The sequence below is a fragment of the Clupea harengus genome, chromosome 12, assembly GCF_900700415.2.
Source record: "Clupea harengus chromosome 12, Ch_v2.0.2, whole genome shotgun sequence".
NCBI classification, from domain to species: Eukaryota; Metazoa; Chordata; class Actinopteri; order Clupeiformes; family Clupeidae; genus Clupea; species Clupea harengus.
The window spans coordinates 27122906-27137361 of NC_045163.1; the positions used below are offsets into that span (position 1 = coordinate 27122906).

At 41.3% G+C, this 14456-nt stretch overlaps 2 protein-coding genes across 2 annotated transcripts; one reads left to right on the forward strand and one right to left on the reverse strand.

The window, feature by feature from the left end:
• Positions 1–943: 943 nt before the first annotated feature.
• Positions 944–9072, reverse strand: dcp2 (decapping mRNA 2). The gene is given in 12 exon segments (XM_012821178.3): positions 944–2486; positions 2845–2896; positions 3916–4002; positions 4628–4733; positions 5938–6036; positions 6222–6334; positions 6446–6499; positions 6501–6599; positions 6849–6947; positions 7135–7262; positions 7390–7541; positions 8506–9072. Coding segments are annotated over 12 exon segments (1191 nt in total). The 5' UTR covers positions 8559–9072; the 3' UTR covers positions 944–2337.
• A 269-nt stretch (positions 9073–9341) lies between these two features.
• Positions 9342–12779, forward strand: reep5 (receptor accessory protein 5). The gene is given in 10 exon segments (XM_031578198.2): positions 9342–9603; positions 9907–10000; positions 11199–11214; positions 11217–11243; positions 11245–11331; positions 11479–11494; positions 11847–11920; positions 11922–12005; positions 12007–12016; positions 12398–12779. Coding segments are annotated over 10 exon segments (588 nt in total). The 5' UTR covers positions 9342–9485; the 3' UTR covers positions 12460–12779.
• Positions 12780–14456: the final 1677 nt, after the last annotated feature.

A 14456-nucleotide genomic window follows, 5' to 3' on the forward strand; every position in this document is an offset into this window, starting at 1 on the left:
GATTTGTTATAACTCTCTCATCAAACGTTAGTCTTTGCTATCATGCAGGGTTGTATCAATTTCTTACAGACCTTAGTTAACAGCCAATTCTTTATAGGCCTACAACATGGATATCTGTATGGCTGGTGAGGTTTTTGTTAAAGCCACGAAATAGTTTTTCATTTTTTCCTCGTTTCATAATCTCACAGGAAAGCAATTTATCTGGGACAGACTGATTACACTGTGCACGTGAATGTACGCTGCCTAACATAGACGTCACGGGTTGCTTTACATGAGACTAATTAGCTAGATAAATGTACTTATAGCTCGAGTTAGTGTCCCTCAGAAACCCATACATAGAGACAGGTTGCATGTGTCTAACGACTAGCCTTCCCATATTTTTGCTCTGGGGACCTTGCTAACGACTTTTAAAATGCGTGTCCCCTGCTATACATATGGAACAGGATAGTTAATCTGGATAGACAACACAATATTTACATGAAGGGGCTGCCGTTTATGTTCATTGCTGGTTGATTTTTAACTCCTGGTTCTGATGTTATCTATATGATCCCGCTATCTTTTAAAGTGGTCCACCTCAAGGATGTTCGGCGCCAAGACATACATCAAATCTGTGTGTAAATAAGGCAATGCAGGATCCCCAAAGTCCACTGGGGGTATTTGGGCATCTGAAAACAGGACTTGGCCTATTCAACTTGTATTTTTTCATAAAAAAAGACCTACATGATCCTTATGTTGCACAATATACACAGCTTCAAATCTCGTCCATCTTCTGACAATAGCTTCAGATAACAATTTAGCAACTTGTCTTTGAAGTGTGCTGAAAAAGCCTGTTGGGATTGTTCTTATCAGATGGAGTCTATGGGTACATTAGGATGCTCCACTTCAGTCAGTGAGACAAGAACACGATTAGATCTCCCAAATGTGGACAGGAAAGACAGCATCATTAACTCTAAAGAGAAGATGTTTTATTGCAAAAGACGATGTACAGCAAACGCAAACCCCCCCCCAAAGCTTGGGAACTATGTGAACCACATTGCATACTGGTGGAACTCCATTATTTCAAACTATTCTGTCCAAATGTTACTGGATTTACTGTAATAAAAAAAGCAAACAAACAAAACAATGAAAAAAAAACACACAAAGAATTCAGTGCCGGTTCACAGATCACAAACAAGCATGGAAATTACTATTCTTCCTGATGAAACACAAATCAAGCAGTCACGTAATAAAAAATAAAAGGAAGCATTTTTTGTGTTTTTTTTGTGTTTTTTTTTTTTACAAAGAGAAACACTGCTAGAAATGTACAGTTCAGTGTTGATAACAGACACCTTTCGAAGCTCTATGTAAGAGAAGCGAATATGTGAAGGATGGGTCATCATGATACCAGGAGAAGCCATTGCAGATCCACAATCAGGTTTCAGTACTAATCAATGCTGGCTCAGAAAAGCTGAAAACAACTGTTTAAACCACACGGTAATTAAAACAGTGACTTGCTAATGCATTTATTGAGTAGACGTGTGATGGTGTGTGTGTGTGTGTGTGTGAATTTTAAGGGCGAGTCGGAAGAGGAGAACAGTGCCCTGAAGAAACCCTCATCATTTCGAACAAACAGCTTCTTTTTAAAGTAACATTCATCACGAGAGGACCACTTCCTCAACAGCGTTATAAAAGTGCAAGAGTTCCTTTGCCCTGTTCCTGCAAGACCTTCACAGAGACAATTCTACACCCCACCCCCACCCCAAACTGATGGTACTTAGCGTGTTGGTGCAATGCGTGCAAAATATGATCAGTACAGTACCTGCAGATGTCTCGTGTATCAGACACACATAGTGGGAGAGGGAGAGGAGTCTGGCTAAGGATACATAACATTACATAACCTCCCCATCAGCACACCCATAGACACACACTAACGAGCACGTCCAATCATCAACTGGTGCACTCAAGATGCGGGGGCGGGCTCTCCCAAGTGGCCCCCTGTGGGGTTCAGACAAGATGCAGTTTCTGTCACATTCACACCGTACTCCGCCACCAAAACCAGGTTTGGACGCGGTTCACCACTCCGGGTCCAAGCGGCTCCAGAACCAACCGCCCGCTGCGAGCTACCATGATGCTTGCCTTTTCTGGGCTGGAAAAATATATAGCTATATAAAACACTTCTGCCACTTTATTCAAGAAGTTGGTCCGATTCACACCGTCAGGCCCTTCACTGTCCCTATCCCCAACTCGGAGCTCTGCAAACGTGTTTCCTTTGGACTGGAGAGGGAATAGTACATGTGCTGCCCAGCGACGCTCAAAGTCTCACTATGGGCTAATACTGGGACACGGCGGACGGGAGCCTCAGGACTCAAAACACTTCATGATGGCTTCCCTGTCAAACTTAAAGCCCAGGAAGGACCTGGAGGACATGATGTGCTCAAAGTCACCATTGACGGCGTCCGGCCGGCTCGCGCCCTGGCCGTTGAGGCCGTTCAAGTTGCAGGCAGCATCTGCAGAGAGAGAGAGAGAGAGAGAGAGAGAGAGAGAGAGAGAGAGAGAGAGAGAGAGAGGGGTCGAAAGACAGAGAGTGCAATTAGAGGATAAAAGAACTGGGACAAAAAAGCCTCAGAAAGCAGAAACTGGAAGAGTGAGTGAGAGACACTACAAACTGCACAACCGCAAGACTTAGCAGGAGGAGTGGAGTGGAGCAGAGTGCTGCCTGAGGCAGGCCCAACACATTTAGAGGGACAAAAACAGCTTGTATCCAAAAAGATTACTTACAAGACTGTCAAACCCCAAAATGGCCAACATTTCATCTTGGGTGCAGTTTAAAACTAGCTGCCAAAAATATAACATGAATGAACCAACCTGTGTCGAAGTTGTCTTGTAGTCTTCTGGGCTGAAGTTTCTTTTCTTCTTTCTACATGAAAAAAAAATGTGTACATATAAGTACAAACCACACTAGATTCTCATATTTGAAGTGAAATTGCACCAAGAAGTTATCTACTATCATCACGTCATGACATACAGCGTGGATCTAAGGGCATAGTTTTAAAGGCTGTATTGCCCCCTTCTGGTGAAACTGCAAACAGTATCAACATTAGATTTGTTCCAGCTCATCCTACTGTAGATGCTTTAGGGGTTTGAAAACAACAACAACAACAACAACAACAAACAAATGACCTCAGAGTCAAACAGAAAGATGTGAATTGGAAAGGAACAGTTCTTCTGACAGGTGCTCTCCGTGTCCCTCTGTGACACGCAAGAGGTGTCAAACATACAAGGTCTCTTGCCAGTTCACCTAGCCATCTCCAACTTAAGGAACCGTATTAACAGTTGGTAGCTGCTAGCGTGTGTAATATAAACTCATATTAATATGAAGTGAATATGAACTTGTGTTAATATGAAGCACAGACACCCTGAGGGTTAATACCTATTGAAGCTCTTTAACCACCCTATGAGGGTTCCCTGAGCTGGAGATTTGAACAGTTGGCTGCTGCTAGCATGTGTCAACATCGACTCATGTTTCTGTGTGGATATGAAGATGGCCAGGCACCCTGAGGGTTTCCACCGTTTCCTATTTGAATTGTATAAGTTAAAAATTCAGGAGACTGTATTAAGTAGCCATCATTTCATGCAAAGGGAACTCTGAAATAACCATAAATGGTTTAGATGGGAAAGTTTCCTTAGCTAGCTAGTCCACCATAGCTGACCATAACCAAGAAACCGTTTGCTGCATGGCCTGAAGCAACACCATTATGTGCTGCCATGACAACATTGCATACCATGGTAGTATGGTAGTTCAGACTAGACTAGCACAACTAGTCCAGTCCATCCAATTGCCACTCTCCAACATGCCAGGCCAAAGGCATGGCTGCGTGTTCCTACAGTGCAGTGCAGAGCACGGGTCCAGGAACGCTACCTGGAACGCTGCCTCACCTGTTGTGTGCTGACCCCGTTTGATTTTTTCTTTAGGTTGGGAGAGTCCTGGTGCTTCTTCCCATTGCCTTTTGCACTGTGGTTCTGCTGTGAACATGCGCGCACACACACACACACACACACACGCGCACACACACACACACACACACATACACACAAATAATGATCCAGCAGTATATAGGCAGATGAATATCATGTTCAACATGAATCAGCTGCAGGGAGCAGAACTACAGCAGGGTGCTTTGTACAAGCGCTGAGTAGTGATGTTTGCTCCCCTATAGTGACCTCTACACTCAGCCACAGAGTCACTGTCTATGTCGGATATGTCCTCTTGAACCTCTCTTAATACATTTACAAAATGGCCCAGATAAATGGTTCTGGTAAATGGCTCAGGTAAATGGCCCAGGTAAATGGCCCAGGTAAATGGCCCAGGTAAATGGTTCTGGTAGATGGTTCTGGTAAATGGCCCAGGTAAATGGTTCTGGTAAATGGCTCAGGTAAATGGTTCTGGTAAATGGTTCTGGTAGATGGCCCAGGTAAATGGTTCAGGTAAATGGTTCTGGTAAATGGCTCTGGTAAATGGCCCAGGTAAATGGCCCAGGTAAATGGCCCAGGTAAATGGCCCAGGTAAATGGCTCAGGTAAATGGCCCAGGTAAATGGCCCTGGTAAATGGCTCAGGTAAATGGTTCAGGTAAATGGCTCCACACAAACCTTGATTTCCTGCGCTGGCAGCCCGATCGGCTTTTGTTGCTTTTGCTTGGACCAGACGTCTCCTGGAGACGCTTCAGTCAACACTGGGGTACGTCCGACTTTAGGCCTTTAAAAAACAAGTTACAAGGGTAAACAAAACTCCATGTTAAAACAGTGGGTCACAAGTATAAAAAGCATGGTCACCATAACTTCAAGTGACCTTATATCACACCCCCACTGGGAATCTGATGTAAAGGCAGAGGTCTCCAAATCCTGAACTGTGGTTCGATCCACAGAACAACTGTTGCCTTTCAGTTATCCATCTGTGGTCCAAGAGGGACATTGGGACAATATTGAAAGTTCAACTTCAAACCTAACATTAACAGAAGTAACATCCAAAATACTAACAAAATGCATGACATTTATCATTTTGCTTTACTGAGGGTAAAGGCCAATTCATAGTCCAGGCGACAAGTCTCGCTCGACAAAAAAAAAAAAATGTCGTGGCACTGTAGGCTTTCATAGTCCTGCACCAGAGACAAAATGTAGGAATAGATCATCTATAGTTTCTATGACGAGTTGTATGACGATGTAGCAAAAGCTTGTTTACATTTTCTAACGTTACATCTAATCGTTAAACAATGTAAACACAGCCACACAACATGACCATGGCAACACAACAGAACCTAGAACTTTGAGTTGCTATCCAATCAGAGTGCGCGACAACGTCAGCGACTCCCTAGCAGACACACATTTAGTCTCTTTTGTCCAGCGACATTTGTGGCCTGGACTCTGAATTGGCCTTAAGGCTGAAGTATGTGTCAAGGAAAAGTAGCATCAATTACACAGTCTGTAGTCACAGTCTACAGCCCATGGTCTGTTGAACATTCACAAAAACAGAAAGATCATACCTAGCCTTGTGTGTGAACTCGAGGGAGAGACATTTTTGCAACTTTTTATTTATTACACTTAATATCACTAACTATTTTTGCGCCACCCAGTTCATAAACGTGTAAACAAAGAGCAGGATCAGACTTGCCCTCAAAAGAACCTGCCACCGAGACTTCCTGGCCATGTCTAATAACCTGAATAAAGTATTTAATCTTTCATATCTTTTGGGGTTGACCTTCCAAGCATCAAGGCAAACGGACCTGTAAACGTGAGGCCTGTTTGACTGTGACCAGACTGCTCAACTCTTGGTAACTGTATAGGAAATATTCATTTTAAAACATTTAAAGAAATATTTTAAATGACCAAACCACCACATTAGAAATACACATACACTTCCCCAAAACACAGCTGTTCAAAATATGTGTTGGCATATGGCTTACCGGACGTGTGGTTTACACGGAGTGCTGCCATTGGAGGCGAAATCCTCATCACTGTCTGTAGATTCCCCCCTGCGCTTGGCAACCCATTCTCTGAGCGGTCTATAGATATCCAAGAGATAGTTTTTAATTTCAATTCTTAGTGCATCATTTTTTCTAAGGTAAATCAGTAATTACGTGAGGTAAGGAGTGTAATACATATTCGTACGCAGCGTCAGAGAACAGACAATGGGAACGGCAACATAACTACTGCAAAAGAGAACAGGGGAGAGCTATTCCATACAGACCTGACGAATGGAATGGCCATGAAAAATTTGTTGGGAGCTAGTCCGAGTTTGGATTTGGGAGTCATATCATTCCTGTGACATGGGAGCTGCTCAACAGCAAACCATTCTATGTTCTGGGGAGAGATTGATGCACAGAAGGAAAGAAATTAATCTCAAGTATTCATAATGTAGGCAATTGAAAAATAAATACATGAATACAAAAAATACAGAATTGTTGGCCATACCCTAATCTCCTTTCTTGTTTTGGGATTGAATTTGGTGTCCTTTGGGACTCCGGGGTATTATGTACAGTCGAGCCAGCTGGTCTGTGATCTTCTGCTCGATGTACGTGTCTTTGCAGATGCGATCTCGGATATCAAAACTTGTTTCTTCCATCACCTAGAGAAAGACCAAATGTGAGCAAATTGGTTTAAAGTTAGGAATACAAGGAGAGATTATTTAATGATTGCTTTAAAGAGATCCAAACATTAGAAATTGTACATAAATTGCAGTCCAAGTAGATCAAGGCATATAACAGGAGCTACTATGCAGTCACTGACAGTATGTTCAATGCGATTGCAATATCAGTGACCAAAACTCTATTATTATTATTATAGAGTTTTTATAACTCTAATATTACCAACTCACCTCCCGCACTGCACAGTCATGGGGGGCCTCATCCTCATTGACTTTTCCCTTTGGGAAGCCCCATCCTGACTTGGCCAGGTAGCCCTGAACTAGCAATGCCTACAGGAAGAAACAATAAAGGCCCAACTCAAGACACGGCTGCAGTGATGGTCCACAGAACCTTCTCAGTTCCCCATCAATAAGAAAATCAAAAACCCTCTGACATTTTGCACAAAAAAAAAGCTGAAAAATACTACAGGAATTTCTTATATAGCAGTGCATCGGCATCATAGCATGTTTTACTTACATTGTCCAATGTCTCATCTAGAATAATTGCACCATATGTGGGAACACCCATCTTGTACTCCTTCCATTGATCTAAAACTTTCTGTACATCCTCCCCATTTGGCAGCAGAAAGGGACAATGATTAAAAAGTATGACAGAGTAAAGGAAAGTACGGATTCAGGGATTTGTAACTCAGAGATACACACAGCACAATAAAATACAACTCGAGGTTATTCTTGGCATCTGAAAACAAAAGCGATTCAGAGGAAAGGATATCAGCCTTGGCGAAGTCTCTTATCCCACACTGAGGTAGTCCTGGTGAATTCTGCATGCAGAAATCCAGGTAAAACCAATGGGCGAGCTCAATCTGGAAGCACACTCGAATGGCATTGTCTCTCTCTTCACTGGGGATGTGAAGGATGAAGCGGCTGTAGGAACGGAGAGGAGAAAGAAATCCATACCAATATAAAAATCAGAGTAAAACTGAGCAGGTTCCCATTTATCTCAGAATTCTGCAAGTCTAGCAATAAGGGGCTGTATACACGCACATTCAAAGGTAACATCCGTGTTCCATAGATTCTAATGTGAAGTAATCTGGAATATTTATACTTCAGTTTGAGAGTGGTCCTGACGCAGCGTTAACTGATAGCCAGCCTTCAGGATGTCATGGTGGCATAACTCTCGAAATATTTGTAAGCAATCAATACGATTAACAGGTCACATCCTCCCTTTAATATAACATTAACAATCTAAAATGTGTTTTAAAGTGCTAAGTGAGTGTAATTTACGTGAGTTGGATGTTTATATGGTTTGTCTGTGAACCAGATATAAGAGGAAGGTTTCGGTTTTTCCTAAATCTATGCTATGAACAAAACGGCCTTCGATTGCTTTGATAGCTAACACTTGTTAGCATTGACATTATCAATTACCATTACACAAGACGCGTTTAGATTTAGAGCAGCTGGATTGGTTGAATATAAATTGGAGGCAGTCATCCAACAAGCTGAGTTAGCAGTGGACGCGTAAACAGATAATTCGCTGTTGGTTTTAAAGAAGACGTTAGGTAACGCTACCAGATAGCTGTAAAGCTATGCTAACTAACCACTGTCGAAAGGATACAGCTATGTTAGCGGATTTCTGCAGGTGGCTAATGTTACCGTCAAGTTAACGTAGCTGACTACAAAAGAACAATCGTAAAATTGGTCATTTTCACCACCTCGAAGTGGTGGCTTAATATCCGCTACGACTAAAAGGCGTGAAATCGTTTGAAAACACAAAGCATTGGCATACTAATGTTACTTTCAATCCTTTCGTTTAACAATAGCCACTCTGAGACTACTTTAGATAGTTCTCAAGATAGCCATGTATAGCTAGCTAACTTGTTAACGTTACCTGCAAAGGTCGTCCAATACGCCGTTGGGAATATCCCCTCGTTTTGTTTCCATGTTAAAGATAAAAACATCCCGAACAACCAAACTATTTTTGGAAGGTGAACAGCGCAAAGCTACTATGTTTGCTATCTTCACATTAGCCAATCCTGACAGAGAGACATGACCATGCTATACATTAGCAAAGTTCATAAAACAACCAAGGAAGTATTCTAGCTACATCTGAAATCAGCTAGCTACGTAGTTAGCTAGTTAGCCACTCTGCTAAAAATACAGTGAGACGCCGCGCAAATTCACGTTATTGTCCATGCAGGGTGGGCTCAAACAACGAATACATTAACGTTTCAACCAATGATTGAAAAATAGGGGGCGTTCATAAAGATATCTAACCAGTAATATTAAGCTGTACATGACAGTCCTCTGTTTAACCCAATCAAAATTCACAACGATTTGAAACAACCTAAATGCAGCAAAGTTGCCCGAGGAAGCTAACAGGAAACTAAACCGTGAATATTTTAACTTCACAAATAACTCAGACATCATCAGACCGAAGCAGAGACAGTTATCATGAAGACAACACACATAATATAATGTCTTTCTTTGAACTGGAAAATGTTGATATTTATGAACAGTAAAGGTGCATTTATATTATGATACCATAAAACAGATATGTCAGTTATGTCCTCACATGCCCCCAAAGGTTTTTTTTAAAGTTGTAACGCATACACACCAAATAAACAACGTAATCAGACGGTCGATGTTTAGCGAAATAATGTATGTACCAGGAATAAAAAATATGCTCTTCCCCTATGGTTTGTTCTAATAACAAGGAAGGGTGTGGTTGCGCCGTGACGTAGCCAAGCGTACCTCTGACGCGCACTCCATCGTTTTGGGTGAAGCAGAAAAGAGCTATTGTGCATGGGTGTCGCAGTTTATGAAGTTTATTAAAAAATCAACTGACACTGCCATACAGGAAACAGAGCCATGGCACAAGGATTAAAGGAACGATTTGATAAGTTTCTCCATGAGAAAAATCTTATGACAGATCTTTTGGAGAAGATTGAAACGAAAACGGGAGTAAATAGGTCCTATATTGCAATCGGTAAGTTGACCACATTAGCGCAGCACGGCATCAGGATGTACGCAATCTGTTGCCATTTTTAGCTAACCTAGTATTCCGATATTTCATGTACATTTTAGAACACAACACTGTTGATGTGCGTACGCATTCGCGGACGTGGTTGTATCTCAATCATTATAAAATCATGCACGTTGCATAGATTTTTATTGGTAACAGATGTTGATTGTTCTGTAAAATACAACGTATTCCGCCACCACAGTGTCATAATGTGAAAAAGGTCTGTTGTATTTTAACATAAATATATGTTCGCCACTTCTATTTTAGCCATCATCGCCATTCTTGCGATATATCTCGTGATTGGATATGGAGCTTCTCTTCTGTGTAACCTGATCGGATTCGCGTACCCAGCATATATATCGTGAGTACATTGTGCCCTGTATAAACCGTTTTCGCACGGTAACGTTAGGAAAACGAGCTGTTACTGCCATTGCCAGAGTAATTGTCAGTGAATTACGTCACTCACCCACCTACGGCCCATATTGCCGTTATGACTATGGATACACCCTCTGAACACATGGGAGACTTTGGCGATAGCGAGGGTGGGTGACATACAGTAGCGCGCAGATGTCGTAGTGTTAGGCCTCGTGGTCGGCCTCACCTTTCTTTGCCTATGAGAATGAAGTCTGGAATTCATGCAGATAATAACAGTACAGATGCCAGAAGTCACAGGAAGTTGTAGCAGACTTGTGGCATAGGCCAACGTCACCAGTTTTGTTCAGTCTCCACTGGCTTACAGTCATCATTGGAATATTTCTTGGAAACACTAAATGGAGCATGTCAATCGATAGAGTAATATTGCACCATCAGTGCTTTGCCCTGCCCTCTTCGTATGGGCTAATTGTCTGTAGGCCTACACCCAAGGTGATTACACCTTTCACACATTATATCCTGAACTAATTACAAAAGCATTTGAGATACATACATATTAAATAGAATGTAAGGATAATGTATTCCCAAGTATGGTTAAATGTTAATTCATTTTCTTCTAGTAGTCTATACGGGAATCAGATACAAAAAAAGTCGGGCTGTAATGGCGAAACGACTGCTGTAGAATTGTAGTGATTAAGGCAGTCTGTAGTTACTCAAGAGTATGTACAAAGCACAGAAAATACAGGGTTACCAGACCACGAGAAGGCGAGTGACTCATCTGTGTCAGTTGTGACCACAGCTTCACTGGTAGTTGGTTCCACATGGGTCCACATGCTTCCACATGCTCCTTAGTGTTCAGTAGACGTCAGTGCTTACCCCGTCTGTCTGCGTAAAGGTCATTGGGACAGCCTGGTGTGCCCCACTCTCATAGTGAAGCTGTGAGTCAGGGTCTAGGCATGATAAGGCTTGTCAAGGATAAGATCCTTGAAATTGTTAGCCTTTCTTAGGCCTTGAACTGGTGAGGTTGTACACTTGTGTGTTGTTGTTCAGTTTATAACACCAGAGAAGTACACTGTCTGCTACCTTGTATGGTATCCACTTAATCAGGTTTTGTAAGTAATTACATTGTTCTCAACACGCTTATTTCCCTGTATGGTATCCACTTAATCAGGTTTTTGTCACTTCAGGATCAAAGCAATTGAAGTGCAACCAAGGATGATGACACAAAATGGCATGACCTACTGGGGTGTGTATGGCGTGTTTCAGTGTGGCTGAGTTCTTGCTGATATCTTCCTGTCCTGGGTTCCCCTTCTACTATATGTCAAGGTAAAAGAGGCAAATATTTGACTTCGGTATGTTAAAGTTCAGTGTGTCTTATGAAAAACTGCTTCAAGAGAAAGACAAGCTTATATTACAAATACATGCTACTCAAACATAAGATCCAAATAACGTATATGTTTAATGTAGTTTGTTGGACTATGTAGTTTGACAACATTAAAAGCAGCATTTTACTTATTCTATTTTATACTATGCTGTATATTTCCCACCATTTTCTTTCTAGGATAAACAAATGTTCGTTTTTAAGAAGTATTTTTGGAGAAGCACTGTGGTGAAAACTGAACAATGCTTTGTTTTGTTGCCAGCCAACCACAGGCCCAACCCCATGCCCATTCTGTTGCGTAGCCTCATCAGAAAGTCCATGCAAACTCGTTCCCCCTCAAACCACCAGGGTTGAATCTAATAGTGCTGTGTACATGGGAGTGCTGAATTTAACAGTGTTTTCTGGAACAGGAATGAACATGTTTTTATTCTGTATTTTCATGTACCGTTTGCAGGGTGCTTCTTGGTGTGGTGCATGGCCCCTACCCCCTCCAATGGCTCCGTCTTGATTTACACGCGTATCGTTCGTCCCCATCTTCCTGAAGAATGAGGCAAGGATCGACAGCGCCATGAAGGATATCAAAGACAAGGCAACTGAAGCAGCCGACAAGTTCAAAAGATGAGGGTAAGGGGATGCACTCCGTTGGCATTGCCGTGGCCGTTTGCATGGCATTGTTTTAAATCGATTTGTTTTGTGGACGTTTATTTTTTGTAATGATTTGTGCATTTTTTTCTAATCTTTAACCCTTTGTTCAGTCATTAAATGAGCACAATACCATTTTTGTGTTGCTGGCCAACGCATTTTTTCTATCAGACAGAAATCAGTCATCTTACCATACATTACACACCTGTACTTCTATTACATATTACATCGGTGTCTGTAATCCCATTCTTCATTGCAATTTTTACCTTTGCATGAAGACATTTTGCTTAGATGACTTAGTTCTAAAAAACTTAACCACTTGTTACATTTAGTGTGTAAACACAGATTTGCTTCTTTTCACAGCCAAGAGAGCCACAGCCAACATCATGTTTGAAGAGAAGAAGAGCGATAAGGAAATGCTTTGAGCGGAGCTCATATCAACAGTTGGAAACCCGGGGAGTGTCTGTCACACACCTTAATAAATGTTGCCTTGAAGTTTTTATTTTAAATGTTTATTTTATAAAGCAACTGGAGGATAGCTTTTGGTCTTGCGCACTTCTCCTGTCTGTGAAAGTCGAAGCAAATAGACTGAAGCATTGTAACTAATTTAAAGCCTTTTGGTTGCTGTCAAATGTCAGCAAGACAGCTTCACAACCTTTAAATTGTATATCCTAATGCTGAACGTCACTTTTGTTGGTTCACTTGCTGTGCTTAAAATATCGAAATAAAACCAGAGGTGGTCGAACCGGGTCACTACTTAATAATTTTGAGGTAACATGTTATGACTGTTTCCATCAAAGCAGCTGCAGATTGTCTTTCTCAAATCACGAAACCTAATGTCTGTTAGCATCACCATGAGTTTTTCTCTTCGTACACAGACCGTTAATATCCATTGCAGGGTTCTCTACTCAAACACCATTTTCAGACTGTCGAAGTCTAACTGACTTACAAAGTCTCACATTCCAGAATATTCTTTTGTGTCTTTTTTTTTTTACCGTAGATGTGGTGGACTGGACAATGTACCGCACAGTAGTTACATTACTTCGAAAAAACGCAAAAGTATTGATACAAAATATTGCAAGGTAACGCAAAAGTATTGAAAGGGAACGCAAAATTTGCTCATTAAAAAAAATGATCACCACAATGCCCATTAAGGGGCTCTGTGTTCTGAGTCTATTTGGCAGAATTAAGGTCAAGCTGAAAACTGAGCCAGTGAGGTGAAGGTGGAAACTATATTTTTGAGTAACGTCCCTGGAGGAAGTGATCGTTGTACCAGAATTTGTCAAACAAATGAATGGGCGTGTCTTTAGGGGACATCACATTTGGACGCTTGCCCATTCAAATCACTGGCACACAATGCTTGTTATTCTCGGATGAGTTGTCGGACCTTTCTGCAGAATACATGTCAGTGTACCAATGGAAACATAGTTAGTACTGTAGTCTTTAGATCATCCTTAACTTTTACTACTTTAACAGCAATCTTTAGTCTAGCTGTGTCTAAAAACAAATCTCTGCCTGACTTGCAACAAATTCATCTTTCTGTATAAACTGACACACACACACACACACACACACACATACAAACACAACAACATTTCCACTTTCATTGGGAGAATGAATAAGTTACAAGTCATGACATCCCAATTAACCAAGCACCAAGATACATTTGCTGAAAACCTAAAGGATTCAAAATGTCGATTTTGCCATTACAGAAATCATATGATCAAAACTACAAGAGCTTTCGCATGAGAGATTTCAACACTTTCTGCAGCCAGTGGCATGTATTTAAGGGCAAACATCCTGCTGTCTACACGGATGGGTGATGTCAACAAGGCCTATATGGCATGTCAGCGGTCACCCCAAACGATTGGCCATGCGTTCATGAAATGCCCTCTTTTTGCCAGAAATGTTTCCACACGGGCTACTTGAACATAGATAAATGCATCTTTCTTTATCTAAACCTGCCACAAATCCAGGAGGGAAACATTCTAAAGTGGAACTTTCACGTACACAACTCCAGATTACAAGTGAGAACAGTGATTCGAGTTTAATGACTTTATAAACAATTATATAAAACAATATCTTTTAAAAATCCATGCATTTTTTCAGTGTAAATTCAATTTGAAATATAGAGAAAACCTATATACATCAGTGTGTACTGTAACAGCATTTGACTTGCTTGGGCAGTCTGCCAGAAATACACTTGGGCTGCATAGAAGATTTTACATTATTGCCTACAATTATGTATAAAAAAATAAAGAACAAAACCGGAAGGAAAAGGAAAAAAGTCCATAAAAATGTTCTAGTTTATTTGAGATCATATAAGTGCCTCTATCTACGATAGACCCTTACACTTTATCACATGATGCTTTAAAACGTGAGGTTTGCCATCTGCTTACTGACATATCCACAACTCAGAATC